Source organism: Colius striatus, chromosome 1 (genome assembly GCF_028858725.1).
Source record: "Colius striatus isolate bColStr4 chromosome 1, bColStr4.1.hap1, whole genome shotgun sequence".
NCBI classification, from domain to species: Eukaryota; Metazoa; Chordata; class Aves; order Coliiformes; family Coliidae; genus Colius; species Colius striatus.
The window spans coordinates 138,646,069-138,661,020 of record NC_084759.1 but is presented as its reverse complement, the minus strand read 5'-3'; the positions used below and the strand labels follow the sequence as shown (position 1 = coordinate 138,661,020).

General features: G+C 35.1%; 1 protein-coding gene across 1 annotated transcript in view; it reads left to right on the top strand.

Annotated features, from left to right (window-relative positions):
• Window positions 1–14,952, top strand: part of PIK3C2G (phosphatidylinositol-4-phosphate 3-kinase catalytic subunit type 2 gamma) — a 200,942-nt gene that overhangs the window by 120,116 nt on the left and 65,874 nt on the right. Inside the window, exons 20-23 of the mRNA XM_061988856.1 lie at window positions 1,365–1,457; window positions 3,848–3,977; window positions 6,013–6,149; window positions 8,804–8,973. Of these exons, the coding sequence (XP_061844840.1) occupies window positions 1,365–1,457; window positions 3,848–3,977; window positions 6,013–6,149; window positions 8,804–8,973 (530 nt within the window). The remainder of the gene's footprint in view (window positions 1–1,364; window positions 1,458–3,847; window positions 3,978–6,012; window positions 6,150–8,803; window positions 8,974–14,952) is intronic.

The window sequence follows — 14,952 nt, the reverse complement described above, 5'->3', positions numbered from 1 at the left end:
GCATTTGACCTGTAATTCTTCAAGCAATTTCTATTCAGCCTTGATCTCACTGAGAACAGAGGTCTTCCAGAAGAATTTGAAGCCTGCTGCTTCTCACTGCTTTCAGGCTTTTTAGAAATGATGATTAATGGGAAAGTATCTCACCATACAGTCATGCTATTTGCACTGCATCAGTAGGACTGGACAAACAAAATGTTTAGATATAAGTATCCAAAGAAAGATATTTCTAAAATGAATTTTTCTTATGTCATTATAGGCCATTATCTTGCTATAAATATGTTCAGTTTCTTCATTGAAATCTATGTCAGTATAATCATGCAAATTAGAATGTTTAAGTAGCTGTAATTACCTAAATTTAATTCATTTTGGTGTCATCTATTAGTGTTACTAGTAGCAAGCACTGCTCCCAGCTTTGTCAGTAATGCATTATCTCACAGTAACCTTTGAAGCTCTTATTGAGACCTTTCAGTTGGCACAATTGCATAGAGGGTCAGGATTTCGTCACCACAAACAGCTATTGCACATCGCAGAGCTATGATGTGGCTAAGAGAATATTTGCATGTGCGTACCATGCTTTGAGATGTTTAGATTAAAAACAAGACACAGCTGTGTCTAGTATTGTTTTGAATCAAATTATCTTCCATCATGTTTCACCCAGTAAAGACAGTAGCAGTAGCTACTGTTTAGCACTCATTATTTCTAGAAACCAAGCCATTAATTTACCATTGCCTTTGATTGGTTTTTTGGTGGGTTCCTCCCCTCCCTTTTTTAATGATGATGATAACACCACCCTAACTCACACAGGATTTGCAGTGCTTGGCTCATTAATGCTTTTTTTGAAGCCCTTTGAGGTCTTGAGGTGGAAGGAGCTGTAGGGCATGAGAAGTCAGAGCTTATGTTTAATTAAGATAAATTCCACATAAAATAGATTACGATTTTCAGAATTTTCTGTACCCTGAGCCAGCATGAGGTCACTAAACAAATTAGCAGGTTCTTTGCTTCCATAAAGATTGTATGATTGGCCATTTTTCTTTTTTTTTCAGAAAGTGGTAAGATTGAAGTTTTTCAGTGCTTTACAGATTCTCATTAAGTCAGCCTTACTTTGTCGACTCACTCCCAACCAAAATTTATTCTTAATAGATCTGGGTGAAAATGAAAAACAATAAGGAAAATATTATCCATTCATATAATCTATTTATTGATTGAAAACAATTGTACCCATTTGAACAGTCAATAATGTCAGGAATTATTTATTTTTGTTATTAATGCTACTGAGCGGTATTTATTTTGGAGATTTTGTGTTATCCTGATGTTTTGTAAATGTGACACTGTTGTTTTTCTCTCTCATCTTTTTTTCACTGAAGTCATGTTCATATTTTACATCCAATGCTTTTCCATTAAAAATCTCGTTCATCAATGCAAATGCTCCAAGTGGAAACATCAATGTTATTTTTAAGGTATGTTCTTCCTCTTTATTTTACTCAGTTCTTTTTGTATGGAAAATATTGATTTGAAATTAACCTAATTTTTGTTTTAAACCTTGAGTCTAAGAATGTTTGATTTGTTTTAACTTTTAATGGAATATGTTGAGTCAGTACATTGACATATCAGCTTTTAATGATCAGTAGAGAATCAAATGACTTCTTGCAATTTATTTTTTGTCTTAGTGGAGACAACCAGGCTAAAACATGAAGTTTGCATTTTAAACCTAGTTTATTTATTACACTGAAGTCAAAGGGCAAGTCTCAGAGAAGAGATATTTCGGAATGACTGAATCCATTAGCCTTGTCCATATGTCTCCAACAAATCAAAATACTGGAGTGTTAGATATGGCATTTGCTACACAGAACTAATTCTGCCAGTGTGGGGGGATGGGCTCAGGAAGAAGGAAGCAAACGGGACAGCAGAAGAGCTCTGTCTTGCTGGAGTTAATTGGAGAAACTGCCTCCAATTTCTGACAATTAACAGTTGTCACCTAAAGGTGTATCAGAGTTCAGGATAGTGCTGTGTCTTTTCATGAAACACAATACATGCATTTTGAAAGTTCCTTCTCTTTCAGAAGAACATAATGCTTCCATATCAGTGAACACTGGTTTTAGGAAATGCTGAAGTTGATAAAATGGCTAATGGATACAAAATCATTAGTGTTGCCACAGACATTATTCCTAGACCTTTTGCAGTATCATTTTCTTATCCAGAAGTCTAAAAAGTTTTAAGACTTTTTTTTTTTAAATAAGTTTCTTGACAAAAATGACCTTTAGAGCAACTGTGATTCTTGGGAATAGAATCATAGAATGGTAGGGGTTGGAAGGGACCTTTAGAGATCATCTAGTCCAACCCCCCTGCAGAGGCAGGTTCACCTAGATCAGGTTGCATAGGAACATGTCCAGGTGGGTCTTGAAGACCTCCAAGGAAGGAGACTCCACCAGCCCTCTAGGCAGCCTGTGCCACTGCTCCATCACCCTTACAGTAAAATAGTTTTTTTCTTATATTTAAGTGGAACTTTTTATGTTCCAGCTTAATCCCATTACCCCTTGTCCTGTTCCTAGCTACTATAGAAAAAAGGGATGTCCCAACCTCCTGACACCCACCCCTTAAATATTTGTAAAGAAGTATGCTTTCCAGGCATGTTATGGAGAAGCTGACAATGTTAAGTTTTTCTGAGCTTTCACATATCTAGTTCTGAAATAGCATACTGTTTCACTGGAGAATCAATATTAAATAGACAGGTTCCTACTTATTTGAGCAACTTGAGCAAATGACTGATCATGAGGCATTTAAACATTTGTACTGATTCTACCTAGACTGTATTTTCTCTGCCCAGTAATGTTCAATGAACAGCCAGTTGTTGGAGAAGTGTTATAGCTGACATCCCCTTCTCCTGTTAGTAAACCATTGTGTTAAATTATGTTTTACTTGTACTATAGTTTTGTTGTTTATTCATGATGGATAATGTATACATAAAATGATAAGCACTGATATCATACTAAATTGTCTACTAATTGTATATGTCAAGAGTCAGGATTACCTTTAAATGAAAAAAAATAGATTTGGATATTTATTAATTTTTAAAGATGAATTTGTGTCCTCAAGTACTCATTTCATGGCAGTAAATGTCTGTGGATTGGCATGCTTATGTAAAAGGAACATAATGAATGGAAAAAGCACTTAAAAATACCAGTAAAAGTCCCATGTATTTTAGAGTGGGAAGGAGGAGAGAAAAAAAAGCAGGGCTTTTGTTTTCACAAGCCATTTACTCAGCCATGGTTGAAAATAATCTCTTTATTGCTTCTTGTGGCTACAATTAAAGCCCCATTTCACTACGATTATTATTTGACCAACTCCATGGGGAGAATAGTCATCACTGCATCATTGTTTGACCATGAATCATATAATGGATAAAATATAAATTCATGATAAAATTACCTGTCAGCCCACTGCAAATACCAAGTTGTAAAGCTTAACATTAGAAAAATGCTGTCATTTGTGAAAAGGGATCTAGCTTTAAGTAGACTTTAAAATGTAACTAAATTAGGATCCTACCTCTGGATTAAATTTTCAAACTCTAATAATTACATAGGAATAATAAGCAGAAAGGCTGCAGTTAATCAGGGGCCATTTGTTACCATTTCAGTGGCTGCCAAAACAGTTTCTGCCTGTATGTGCCATCTACTCTTGTCTTCCTGTGGCACAGAAAGATAAGTAGCAACACTGAAGAAAAGAAAGGGAGTTTTACTGTAAAATTAATGTCTCTGCTTTGATGTGAAGAAAAAGGCCAAATGAATTGGAAGATTATATGTGTCTGGTATTGAAGAAGAAACCTCCATTTCTTGTGCAATTTTCACAGATAGGTGATGATCTGCGTCAAGATATGCTGGTTCTGCAAATTATTCGAGTGATGGACAGTATTTGGCTCCAAGAGGGACTGGATATGCAAATGATCATTTATAGGTGTTTATCTACAGGAAAAGACCAAGGTCAGTTTTAGATAATAAAAGTTACCTGATTCACATTAATGGAAACAGCAATATGCAAAAAAAATCGTCTCTCTAACTTTTATTGTCATCAGTATCTCAAAGAAAAAAGAAGTTCAGAATTTCATTTACTCGAGCCCTGAATTGTATACCTGCCTATTCCTGAATGTTCATTTTATTTATTCATTCTGCCTCTTCAGAAGTACAACCAAAGTCATTGAATTTTGTAGCAACTTAGACTAGAATTTTCCAGAAGCCTCGATATCATCAGAGAAAATTTATCATAGCTACCGAAGTTTTAATCTAGTGTGATCATGCATAGATGCTTAAATGGACCTAGATGCACATGGCTACAGAAAGTACCTGTAAAGAAGCGGTGACAGCTTTGCAGTGTTGATTTTGAAATACGACTCTTGCGATTTAGGCTGCTTAGGGCTGTCCTGACTCATCTGAAAGCTTTATTTCTCTTTTATATTTGTTATAGTAGAACTGTAGCAGGGATACCAATTGCCTGCTAAAGAAATTTACTGGCAGCAATAAGCTTACTATTTTTTACTGACTCTCCAAATCTTTTACTGAAAATAATCCTTGCACAAATAGAAGACTGATGTATCCAGATTACCTGCTGTAAAAAAACTATTAAAATATTTTTTAAAAAATCATTGCTTTCTGAGCCACAAAAAGAAAATGAAAGAGGATGAATGATCTGAAGGAACTAGGAGAAATTATTGTTGAGTTCACACACATCTTGAGTGGATAAGGTAACCTCAGAAAGACTCCTCCCTCCTTTGTGAAGATGGGACTCAAAGCTTGGAGGCTTCTGCTTCAAAGGCAAAGAATACAAGAATAATATTTCTAAACATAATATCATAGTCTCTCTTATATACTAATAATTTTATTTTCCAGAAAGATACTGGGATTGACTGTAAATAATATTCTTTGTCTGACGTTCTCTTCCTTTCAGCACCATAGCAGCCGAAAATCTCTCAATGTCTGACAGTTTTTACACACATCTTTTCTTGTGAGCTACAGAGTGTTAATGTAGTTGATTTATAGTTAATAATAAATAACAATAAAGGGCCAGGTGATATACCTGTGGCCATGCAGGACATGTGCTTAAGTAGACTTATGTACCCAGGTCTTCCTGGGTACATAGCCCATGGACTACCTTCTCCACACAAAGGAGACAGGAGATGATAGCTTCATAGTCATGGGAATCACAGTTATGGGAACAGGGAAATCACTTTTCACGGAAATGTGAAAAGAAGATAAAGAACTGATAGCATGCCATTTTCCAGGCATGGTAAAGGCAACAGTCACCAAGTGAAATCGTTACAGGAAGTCCTTCCTGTAATGCAGAGTTGCAGGATGACATGGCAGGACACCACCCAAGGGTACAGGGACAGGAGGCTGGCAAGCCAGGTCTCAGTTCCAGAAAAGAAATTAAGTGCATGCAGTAGAGACAGAGAGTTCAAGTGAAGCATTGCAAAGTGCTCATTTCTCTCTGCATTTCAAAGTCTCAGTTTATGTCACATTGGATCAAACTAATTTCTGCACTGTATAGTATCCTTTCTCCCAGCTGTGAGCAGGATCACATACTAAAGAAAAATTTGTATAGTGTTCTAAACAATCAATACATATGAATTAATTTATAATTCTTAGGAAACATCTGGTCCTATTTTTTATAGATGTTTTATGAGGTTGTGTACGTTTTGAATCTCGTTAAGTTCTTGGCCTAGCTTGTATATTGAGGCAATTGTGTGCATGATGTTTTTTTAGTGGTTTTTTCTCCTCATTATAAAGCTGCCTCTTTTTGCTATGTATCCTTTGCTTTTTGTTTCCAAAGATAAAGAGAAAAACAATTTTGATCTATATTTTCTATTGCATTCATTATGAATGCAATTATAATAATTTGTAAGTTTATAAGCATGCATTTTTTTCTGCATGGGATGATCCAATAACAGACAATACGCATTGATGGTCTTTATATATTTTAAAGTTGAAGGTTTTTCATGCCAACTCTTTTCTGTCTCATTAGGATTGGTACAGATGGTGCCAGATGCTACCACACTAGCAAAGATCCACAGGGAATCTGGACTGATAGGACCATTGAAAGAAAACACAATTAAAAAATGGTTCCATCATCACCATTCTCTGGAATCAAGTTACCAAGAGGTAACATCATAATGAAGCTTATACATTTGATGTTTTACCATAGGAAAAAAGAAACAAAATGTCAGTAAGTCACAAAAACAAATGACTTAGGCACAAGACAAAAGTCACATGCATAGAAACCAGGGAATTGACTAAAATGCCACTATCTGTCTAAGGAGTTATTACTCTGGACCGATTGCATTGTAACACATTTTCGATAAAAATGTGTCATAGAGCTGTTTTGAAACCTAGTAGTAAATTAAAAAGAAGCTGAAGTAGAAATTAACTCAAAAACATTTAGTTTTTTAATGTCACCTCTCTACATTATTTTATATACTACTATTTTCTATAAATATTATATAGTTTATATAAATATTATAAAATATTGTCTTGTAAATATCATTTTATAAAAATAATTTAATATCTGGGTGGGTTTCCTGTATTTAGAAATGACCATGTATATAGCCACAGCAAAACTGCCTAGTCATTTGATACATAGGATCACGTTTCTCATGTCACATTGTGGGATCTCATGTAATACATCTGATTTTATGAAACTAGATGGAGTGCCTGAGCTAAAAAATTGGAAATGTAATTTATAAAAGCAGACATTTCCCAAAGAACTGCTTCTATTAATTCTTTCTTACTTGATCATATTCTGAGGCCCAAAAAAATATTTTAATGTTTGTGTTGCTGGGACAATTTTTAGAACCTCAGTCTGTGCCCATAGTAGATTACTAGACAAAATTTTAACTTGAAAGGGGATTGTTGAGTGTTTACCACAGTGAAAATGAAGTGCTTTTATAACAGTTTTTTAGTAGAGGTGTAGCATAAACATGTTTGATGAGCTTTTGTCATTTTGTAATGATTCCATAGGCATTTGTTCATCTACATCTTTGGTAGAAACACTTAAATTCCTAGTATATCATAGTGATTCAATTCAACAGGAACAACCTGTATAGAATTGGGGTTTTTTACAAGTTTGTATGTTTCCAGTACTGTGGTAGAAGTGCAGCCAACATTTCAAGCAAAAAGTAAGATACTATTAGTTATTAATTGAAGACCTGATTTCTTGCTGCTGATGCATTTTATCAAAAGTAGCATTAATGTGGAATATTCTAAAAACAATTTCTAACCCACATTCTTTCATTTTTTTTAAACATATACATGCAGTCAGATCTGATTGCATAGGGCACATGTAAAATTACTGCTGTGAATTCACTTTGCACTCACTGGTGAGTGATCCTTTCTGATTTTTTAGCCGTTAATTTTTTTGCTCATCTAAAATGGTCAAAAAACTAATGCAGAATAATCTTTAATAGTCTCATTTTACAGTTGGGTGAACAAAATCACAGAAAGCTTAGGTGTCAATAAAATGAATAAGTAGTACCATGCAGTAGGCACCCTGCATCTACAGGGAAATCCTGAATGCCTAAAGAATAATTTACCTTGGCTGATGTAGGTTTTTTTCAAAAACATAAAGACCACAGATTAGGATATTTTGTGTTTCGGTATAAATTAATTACATTGTGATTTAGATTCAGGAGACATTAAGATTTCTGAATAAGAACTGCATTTTCAATTCTTAAACTCTACCGGGTAAGATTAAAAAAAATACAAAAGCTATTCTTTATGCTTTGGGGTAGAAGACTGATTCAGAGAAGAGTCATTCCTGATTCAAATGATAATCAGTCTTATACTCCAAAGAGGGCATTGAATATATATGATGTGTAAGAAGAGGCTGGGTAGATTCTTCTACTAGGAAAAGTCACCTTTCCCACTGAAGTTAGAAGAAAACTTGGTACCCACCTATGAGTGTCTGATGAGCAGATTAATAGCCTGTCAATTTTTCTACAGCTGCCATGGGCACATTTTTAGCAAAGTGCAATGCCACAATGTAATATTTAAAAGAGCTTCATGAGATAGATCTAAATAAGCTAATCTACTTATACAAAGCAAACTCGCCATGAAAGGACACATCTCCACCACATAAAAGAGCACCAGAGGAACAGGTTATATTAAACGTGACTACTAGACTGTTTTTTTGTTTAATCACTCTCTTGGACCTCTCTGCACAACACAAAGTTTGATCCTATAGTCTATTCAGATCAATAGATGCTATAAGCAGAAAACAATTTAGAATTTCTTTGTTTCATTTAATGTCTGTAAATTAGGATTTAATTATTTGAGTTGGAATATTATGAGTCTTGATCAATTAGCATTTGTGAAAGGCAATTGAGTTCTGGAGGAAAAAAGACCTTTATAGGTGCAGAACAGTACAGTGAGTACAAAATATTGTTTCTTTACAAACCAAATGGTTAAGTTTGTGGTTTTCAAACTAATTTACAAACAATTGTTTTTGCAATGTACATGTAGGCTATTGAGCAGAAAATGTCAGTTTCCTGCCAAGAAGCTTGTTTTTCTTAGGCACGTTTCACCTTAGAAGTTTTCCATAGAACTTCATGTATCTATAAACACAAGGTGAAAACCTCATGTGTAAAATTGTTCTTGCATTGTAACTTTGGGTATTACTTGTTTGAACACCATTCCTACAAGCACCTGTCTGTTAAAATTTTAGCAACATGCATAGCATTTGTCAAAGTACAATTTTTGGATTAATGTCACAAACAAACATGTCTGTTGCTTCCAGTAAGTGTTTTTGTTTTACCAACTAGGCAATAAGGAATTTTTTTTACTCCTGTGCTGGCTGGTGTGTTGTTACCTTCATTCTGGGAGTTTGTGATCGTCACAGTGACAATATAATGCTGACAAAAGATGGACACATGTTCCACATAGATTTTGGAAGATTTTTAGGTCATGCACAGACATTTGGAAGCATACGAAGGTTAGTAACTATAGTAATGTATATAGTAAACTTTAAAGCAATGTTCTGAGATTTCGCAGCCTTATCAACTCTCATGGAAAAAAACCCAATCAAACAAAGGTCATGGAGTTTTTTTTTCTTTATGAATTTTCCAGAATAACATGGTTTTGTTATTTAGAAAGCCTATAAAAATATTCAAATGTCTGGAAAGGAATTAAAATGAGATCTTGGAGATCGTCTTTCAGTTTAGGAAAAAAGCAATCTAAATCATTATTTGGTCAGAGATTTGAATGATGCAGTTCAGTAGTGACCCAAATAGCAGGCTCACCCATGCCAAAAGAATTCTGATGTCCATTGGTATTTTTCTAATAGAGAACGATTCCTATAATGGATCCAAAACCACAGATGTATCTAATTGACCACTTCCTACATTCAGATGAGAAACCAAATTTTCTGCATAGACATGGAGAATAATTACATTATGCCTCTGTGGGTAAAATTGCAAAGCTTTTCAATATCTGTTGCAGTTTTACATCTAATTACACTGAGCTCAGGGGCTGTTTTGCAAGTGTCTGATTTTATCTAAACAAGACTGTATTTTTTTGTGTGTTTTTAACTTACTGTAGTATAACTATTCCTTGATAAAGATAAATAAAATGGTGTGATCGTGTATTCTAGTTCCTTATGTGAACGTGCTATGGAGGAATAAATTGGGATGGCATAAGATTGATAGGATAATGCCAGTATCTACAAAACACAAAGAAGGTGGCAGAGCACAGAATGGATAAATGATCCTGTTATGGTTTAAGCTCAGCTGCCAACAACCAAACCATGCAGCCACTCACTCACTCCTCCCCACCTCATCAGGATCAAGTGTAGAATCTGGAGAGAAAGGTAAAGCTTTGTGGGCTGAGGTAAGGACAATATAATAGAAGAGTACAAAGAGAGAAGGAACATCCATAACAACAGCAGAGAAGCACATAGAGCCAGAGGCACATGGTTTCACTGCTCACTGCCCCGAGCCCTACACTCAGTCCAAACTGAACAGCCGTGGTTTCAGCAGCTCCCCCCATATACCGAACATAATGTCAGCACCGTGTCCAGTACCTGGACGGTGAAAGTTTACACCATCCCAGCTTAACCCAGGACAGATCCCTAATACTGACTTGATGAGTACTGTATATTTGGGGTCAGGGGGGAACGTGTCTTTACTAGCAATTTATAGAACTAGTCCCAGAACTGAGTTTGAGCTAATTGTTCCTTTCTCTTTTTTTTTTTTTTTTTAAGCTGGCCTTTGACTATTCTACACTATCTCAGTGTGTTAGACAGAAATAAGTGTGGGACTATTGATATGAGGGGAACTGATAGGGGTAATAAGTGTTTCTAAGCCAAGCAGTCAAAAGATTTAGTTGCAGTACTAAGAATTATCATCAGTCATTCAAGATATGCTCCCTTAATCCTGCTTATTTGCTATTGAAAGAATAATGCAGAACAAAGTAATAAAAAAATATACTCAGGCGCAAGTTCGAGTCAAGTGCCTCACTCCAGTAAACCTCCTTTTGGAGCCTAATTGGAATTTCCTTGAGCAGTCAGTTTACATAAGCAAAGAATTACCTAGTTTGAGTGAGCAACAGGACAATGTAAATATGGGGTGACACACAGTAACCAAGTTTAAACAGAAATCATATAAGAGCAATGATAAAAATAGATGCTATTTTTTCTGTTTAACAACTCAGTCACACTACACCTTCTTATTAAGTCTATGAGAATTACATAAAGTAATTTCCATAAGCAGTAACTGGTTTCTTTTCCTGTTTCTCTATGCAGTATATTGCTTTTAAGCTATAGAATAAAAAAATATATTTAGGACCTCCATTCTTGGAGTATCCTCATGGTTCCTTAGTAAAACTAGGAGTCACATTTAACAGCAGGTTGTGAACATCATGAGATAATGGTTGTCTTCCTCATAGATACATGCAATTGAGCAGATACGATACTAATGATTATAGTTCTCATGAGCTGTATGCACCTTCATGAAATGTAACATATTATTTGTAACACAGGGATATCATATTTCTACATCCCATAAATTTCAGGCTTCCTGAAAAATTGAAAAGCTTAGTGCTATTTCTGCCTACTCATTCCCACAAGGCAAGTCCTGAAATAGATTTAGCTTCTGGTTTCTTTAGCAGCTCCTTATATTAGATTTTTATTTGAGTTGGTATTGGATTTTTATTTGAGTTCTTCACACTCATAACAGTATCATACTCCTAAAATAATATTAATAAAATATCAGAACAATGCTTTCAAATCTTTAAAATTATTAGTGCTGACCTTAGTTTTTTCTAAAGTAGGGGCCATACATATACTTGTGAAGTTCTATAGGTGACTTGAAAGGATGAAAAGTATTTTATACAAATCCCTATACATCCAACTGCTCTTTACACATATCACACAAATGAACTCTTTTTTTTTTCTTTTTTCTTTTATTTTTTAAATTAAATCTATGCAAATGAATGAAGGCTTACGGAAAAGGAATCTCCATCAGAACGGTTTAAAATGGTCATTCCTTTCAGAATTTAGGGAGCTGCTTGCCACAGATGTCCACTTTCTGTTCTCAGAGACCTATTCTTGCCATTATTAAATTCTTATTCCTGATGAAGTTTCATGAGAATAGATCTGCGGTATTCTGCATACAGAGCATTTCTTCTGATGTAAGTAAAGTGAAAGACATGCAATGATAGCTTTGAGGATAAGATGCTATCATGCATGGGCTTCAGCTCTTTCTATCAAATCCTATTTGAGTCTTCAGAGAACCCTTTGAAGCTGATGTGACTCATGAAGTCATGCTCACTTTTGCATTCATGACTGTGTAACACAACAACAAGGAATTAGTTAACTTTTCTAATTCCTGTTCTCATTTTTAAATGATGTCCAATAAATTTGATCAGTCCAGGGCACAAATCAGTAGTTTAGCACTTACTGATGACAGAGGAAAGAGGAATCAGGCACTTTCTGTCTTTTCTAGTTCCAGTTACCTTCACAGTGCAACAAATACATTAAATAGTTCTAATAACCTGTCTTTGTTTGAGTCTAGGAAATAATGTTTCAGAAGAACTGTTGGAGGCAGACACATGACATATCTAACCAATAGCACATAATAAAAGAGTTTGGCAGAAGAATTATTCTCAGAGTCCCACAGGGAGCTTTCCTACTGAACCATGAGACTTCTTTAAAAAAAAAAAAAACATACAGAATGACACATTTTGTCCGTGGTAATAAAATAGTCCTCGTTTCGTTCTCTAATGTAGCCAGCACATTTGCCCCCATATTCCCCTAAAGCAGTGAATTTTTCAGGTATACTTCAAACTGTATGAAGATACATTTCCCATTTAATTTCAGATAACCATCACATTCTTTATCTACCGAGTATTCTATGACAATTATCTTAGACCCACTCCAACTTAAATAAGTGTAATATTATCCAGACAAACATACCCCTACCATTCTATGATTCTGTGATTCTATGATACGGGATGAGGTGAGTCATCAAATGGTATGGAAGAAGGTGTCTGGCTCAAGTACCTGTCATGCTTTCATTGCTTTTTGTTTTCTTCTTTTCATTTCTGACCAATTCCTTTTGAACATTTCTTCTTTGGTGAATTAAACAATAATAGATTTATTTAAATCCTGTGCTAACTGAATTAATCCTGACTTCAGCAGTCTCATCCACTTCACTACCAGTCACTTCCAGCACTGTTGTCTATATTTTTTCAGCCAGTGATATGTAGTCTTAAACCTGATGGCAAGATATGGAGTAGTCCAGCTCATGGAAAACTCTACATTCACCTTTTTATAACCTAGATGTCCATTCTTTCTTTTTTTTTTTTTTAATACCAGTCATCCTGATTATTTACAACGCTCACTGGCCTTTCTTTTCTCCAATCTGAATCACAGACACCCTTTTGTCTCTTTGCCAAACTAATCCCACATCTTGGCATGGTGTTCCCAGAAGTTAAATCTGCTAAGCTGTTTTTCTTATACAGAGTTAATTACTAGAGGCAGCCTGAGTATTCCATTGGGAAATTCCATTTTTTTGAAAGAAATTTCAAAAATATGGGAAAATTATGTTTCCCACACTTTCTTCCTGTGTCAGTGTTTTCCTATACTGAAAAGCACCTTGGAAAGTCTAGGCACGTAGAAACATAAAGTGCCTATTTTTATTTTAAAAGTAACACATTTCCATTTTAGTGTTGATAACCTAAAATGACTGTTACTGTCTCACTAAAAGTGTGCATTTGAAAAAATGCGCTTTTTTTCAGCTGTTTCTTTCTAAAACAGAAAAATTGGCATACAGAGAGGGAAAAATGAGCTGTATCTGCATTGTTTGACTATATGGTATCTACATGTGTTCCATCTTTTTCCTAAAAAAAATGAAAAAATGAGGAGGAAGTGGGATAGAAATTCAAGAATTTAACTTTTTTTCTTTTTTAGAATTTTATTTAGGGGACTCATCAAAGGAAAATTCTATTACTTGAAAGTAAAAACTTGAAAGTATAATCACTTTCCATTTTCTAAGTTAGTGCATGAAAACTGTTGGACTAACCTGTATTACTTATGGAAAGATTTCATAAGGAAATTTACATTTCTATTTCTGACAGTTTACATTTATTTTTCTGACATGATCAACCTGGAGTTATTAGTTTATGTGAACTGATAACTCCTAATTCTTTGCTACTATCCATTTTCAGCACTTCCTGAAGGCCATTCTCCAAAATCTCTCACTGTAATCACGAAGAGATTTAATGTCATGACTTAAAGCACCTTAGAAGTAAGTGATTTTAATAAGATTACATAGACGTTAAATCTTCAGATTTAAGACAGTCATACACATAAGTCTTTGCATAATAACTGAAAGATGAAATGTGCATAAAGACCTAAAGGTGAAACAATGCACCTAAAAGGGTCTAAAGGAGGCCTTGAATTTAAGAGGCAAGAAGTCCACCACTTCTGAGAGCCAAGTGTCTCTAGTTGCCCCAAATTATACACCAAAAGCACGAGTCAAGTCTGAGAACTCAAACAGGAGTAGTACAAGTTCCAGTTGTGAGTTTCAGATGCTCTTCTGTTATCGTCGTTCACCCTGAAGAGTAGGTGTTTATTGCTGCTTTCTCTAATTATCAAGCACAGATAGTAGTTTCCCCTTTACCATTGGTTATTTATTTTCATAATAAACTAGATAAGGTCCAAGTTTGTCCAAGTGCTTTGTTTTTCTGCTGAACTGAGTTCCCTGGAACCCAGTTGTCATCTGCTGCAATTCTCAGTATCCTTCTCAGTTTTTCATGGCACAAACTGCTTTTCTGTCTTCAGGAAAAGACTCTTTCTTGAAGAATTGACCATGTATTCTTGTTAATTATCATATGTGCTAGAGAAATTGTTTGATGCCTTCAGAGCCACCAGAATTCCCTTTGCTTTGGGAGGTATGCTGCACATGAGTTATTTAAGTGACTTCCTATTAACCTCCTGCTTCAGAGATTTCTTCCTGCACTCTTCCCTTCCCTCCTTCTGTTTCTATTAGTCAACCTGGGACTCTAGAGACAAGTTTAGCAATAAAACAGAAATAAAAGTGAAAAGAGACATCATGTTCACTCTTCACTATCCGTTTAGATTATATGATTTTATTTATCCTTTTCAAAGTTGAACTGTGTACAGAGACATATATTTTCTCTTTCCTGCTCCCATCAGAAACATTTTGTTGTATCATCTCTTTCTCCAAAAGCTTTCTACAGATACTATTTTACGTTCACGGGGAGCTGTTCTCACACATAGTTGAGTGTACATTTATATTCAGAGGGAGCTGTTCTTAGACACAGTCAAGCACTTTTAAATTAATCTCTGTTGCTTGGTCTTGGTATCTTTCTCTGCTAGTTCTGCACATTATGTTTTTGTCCTTCATCCTTAACTGAAAAGCATACTGATATATTTAATTCATGTAGGATTTCA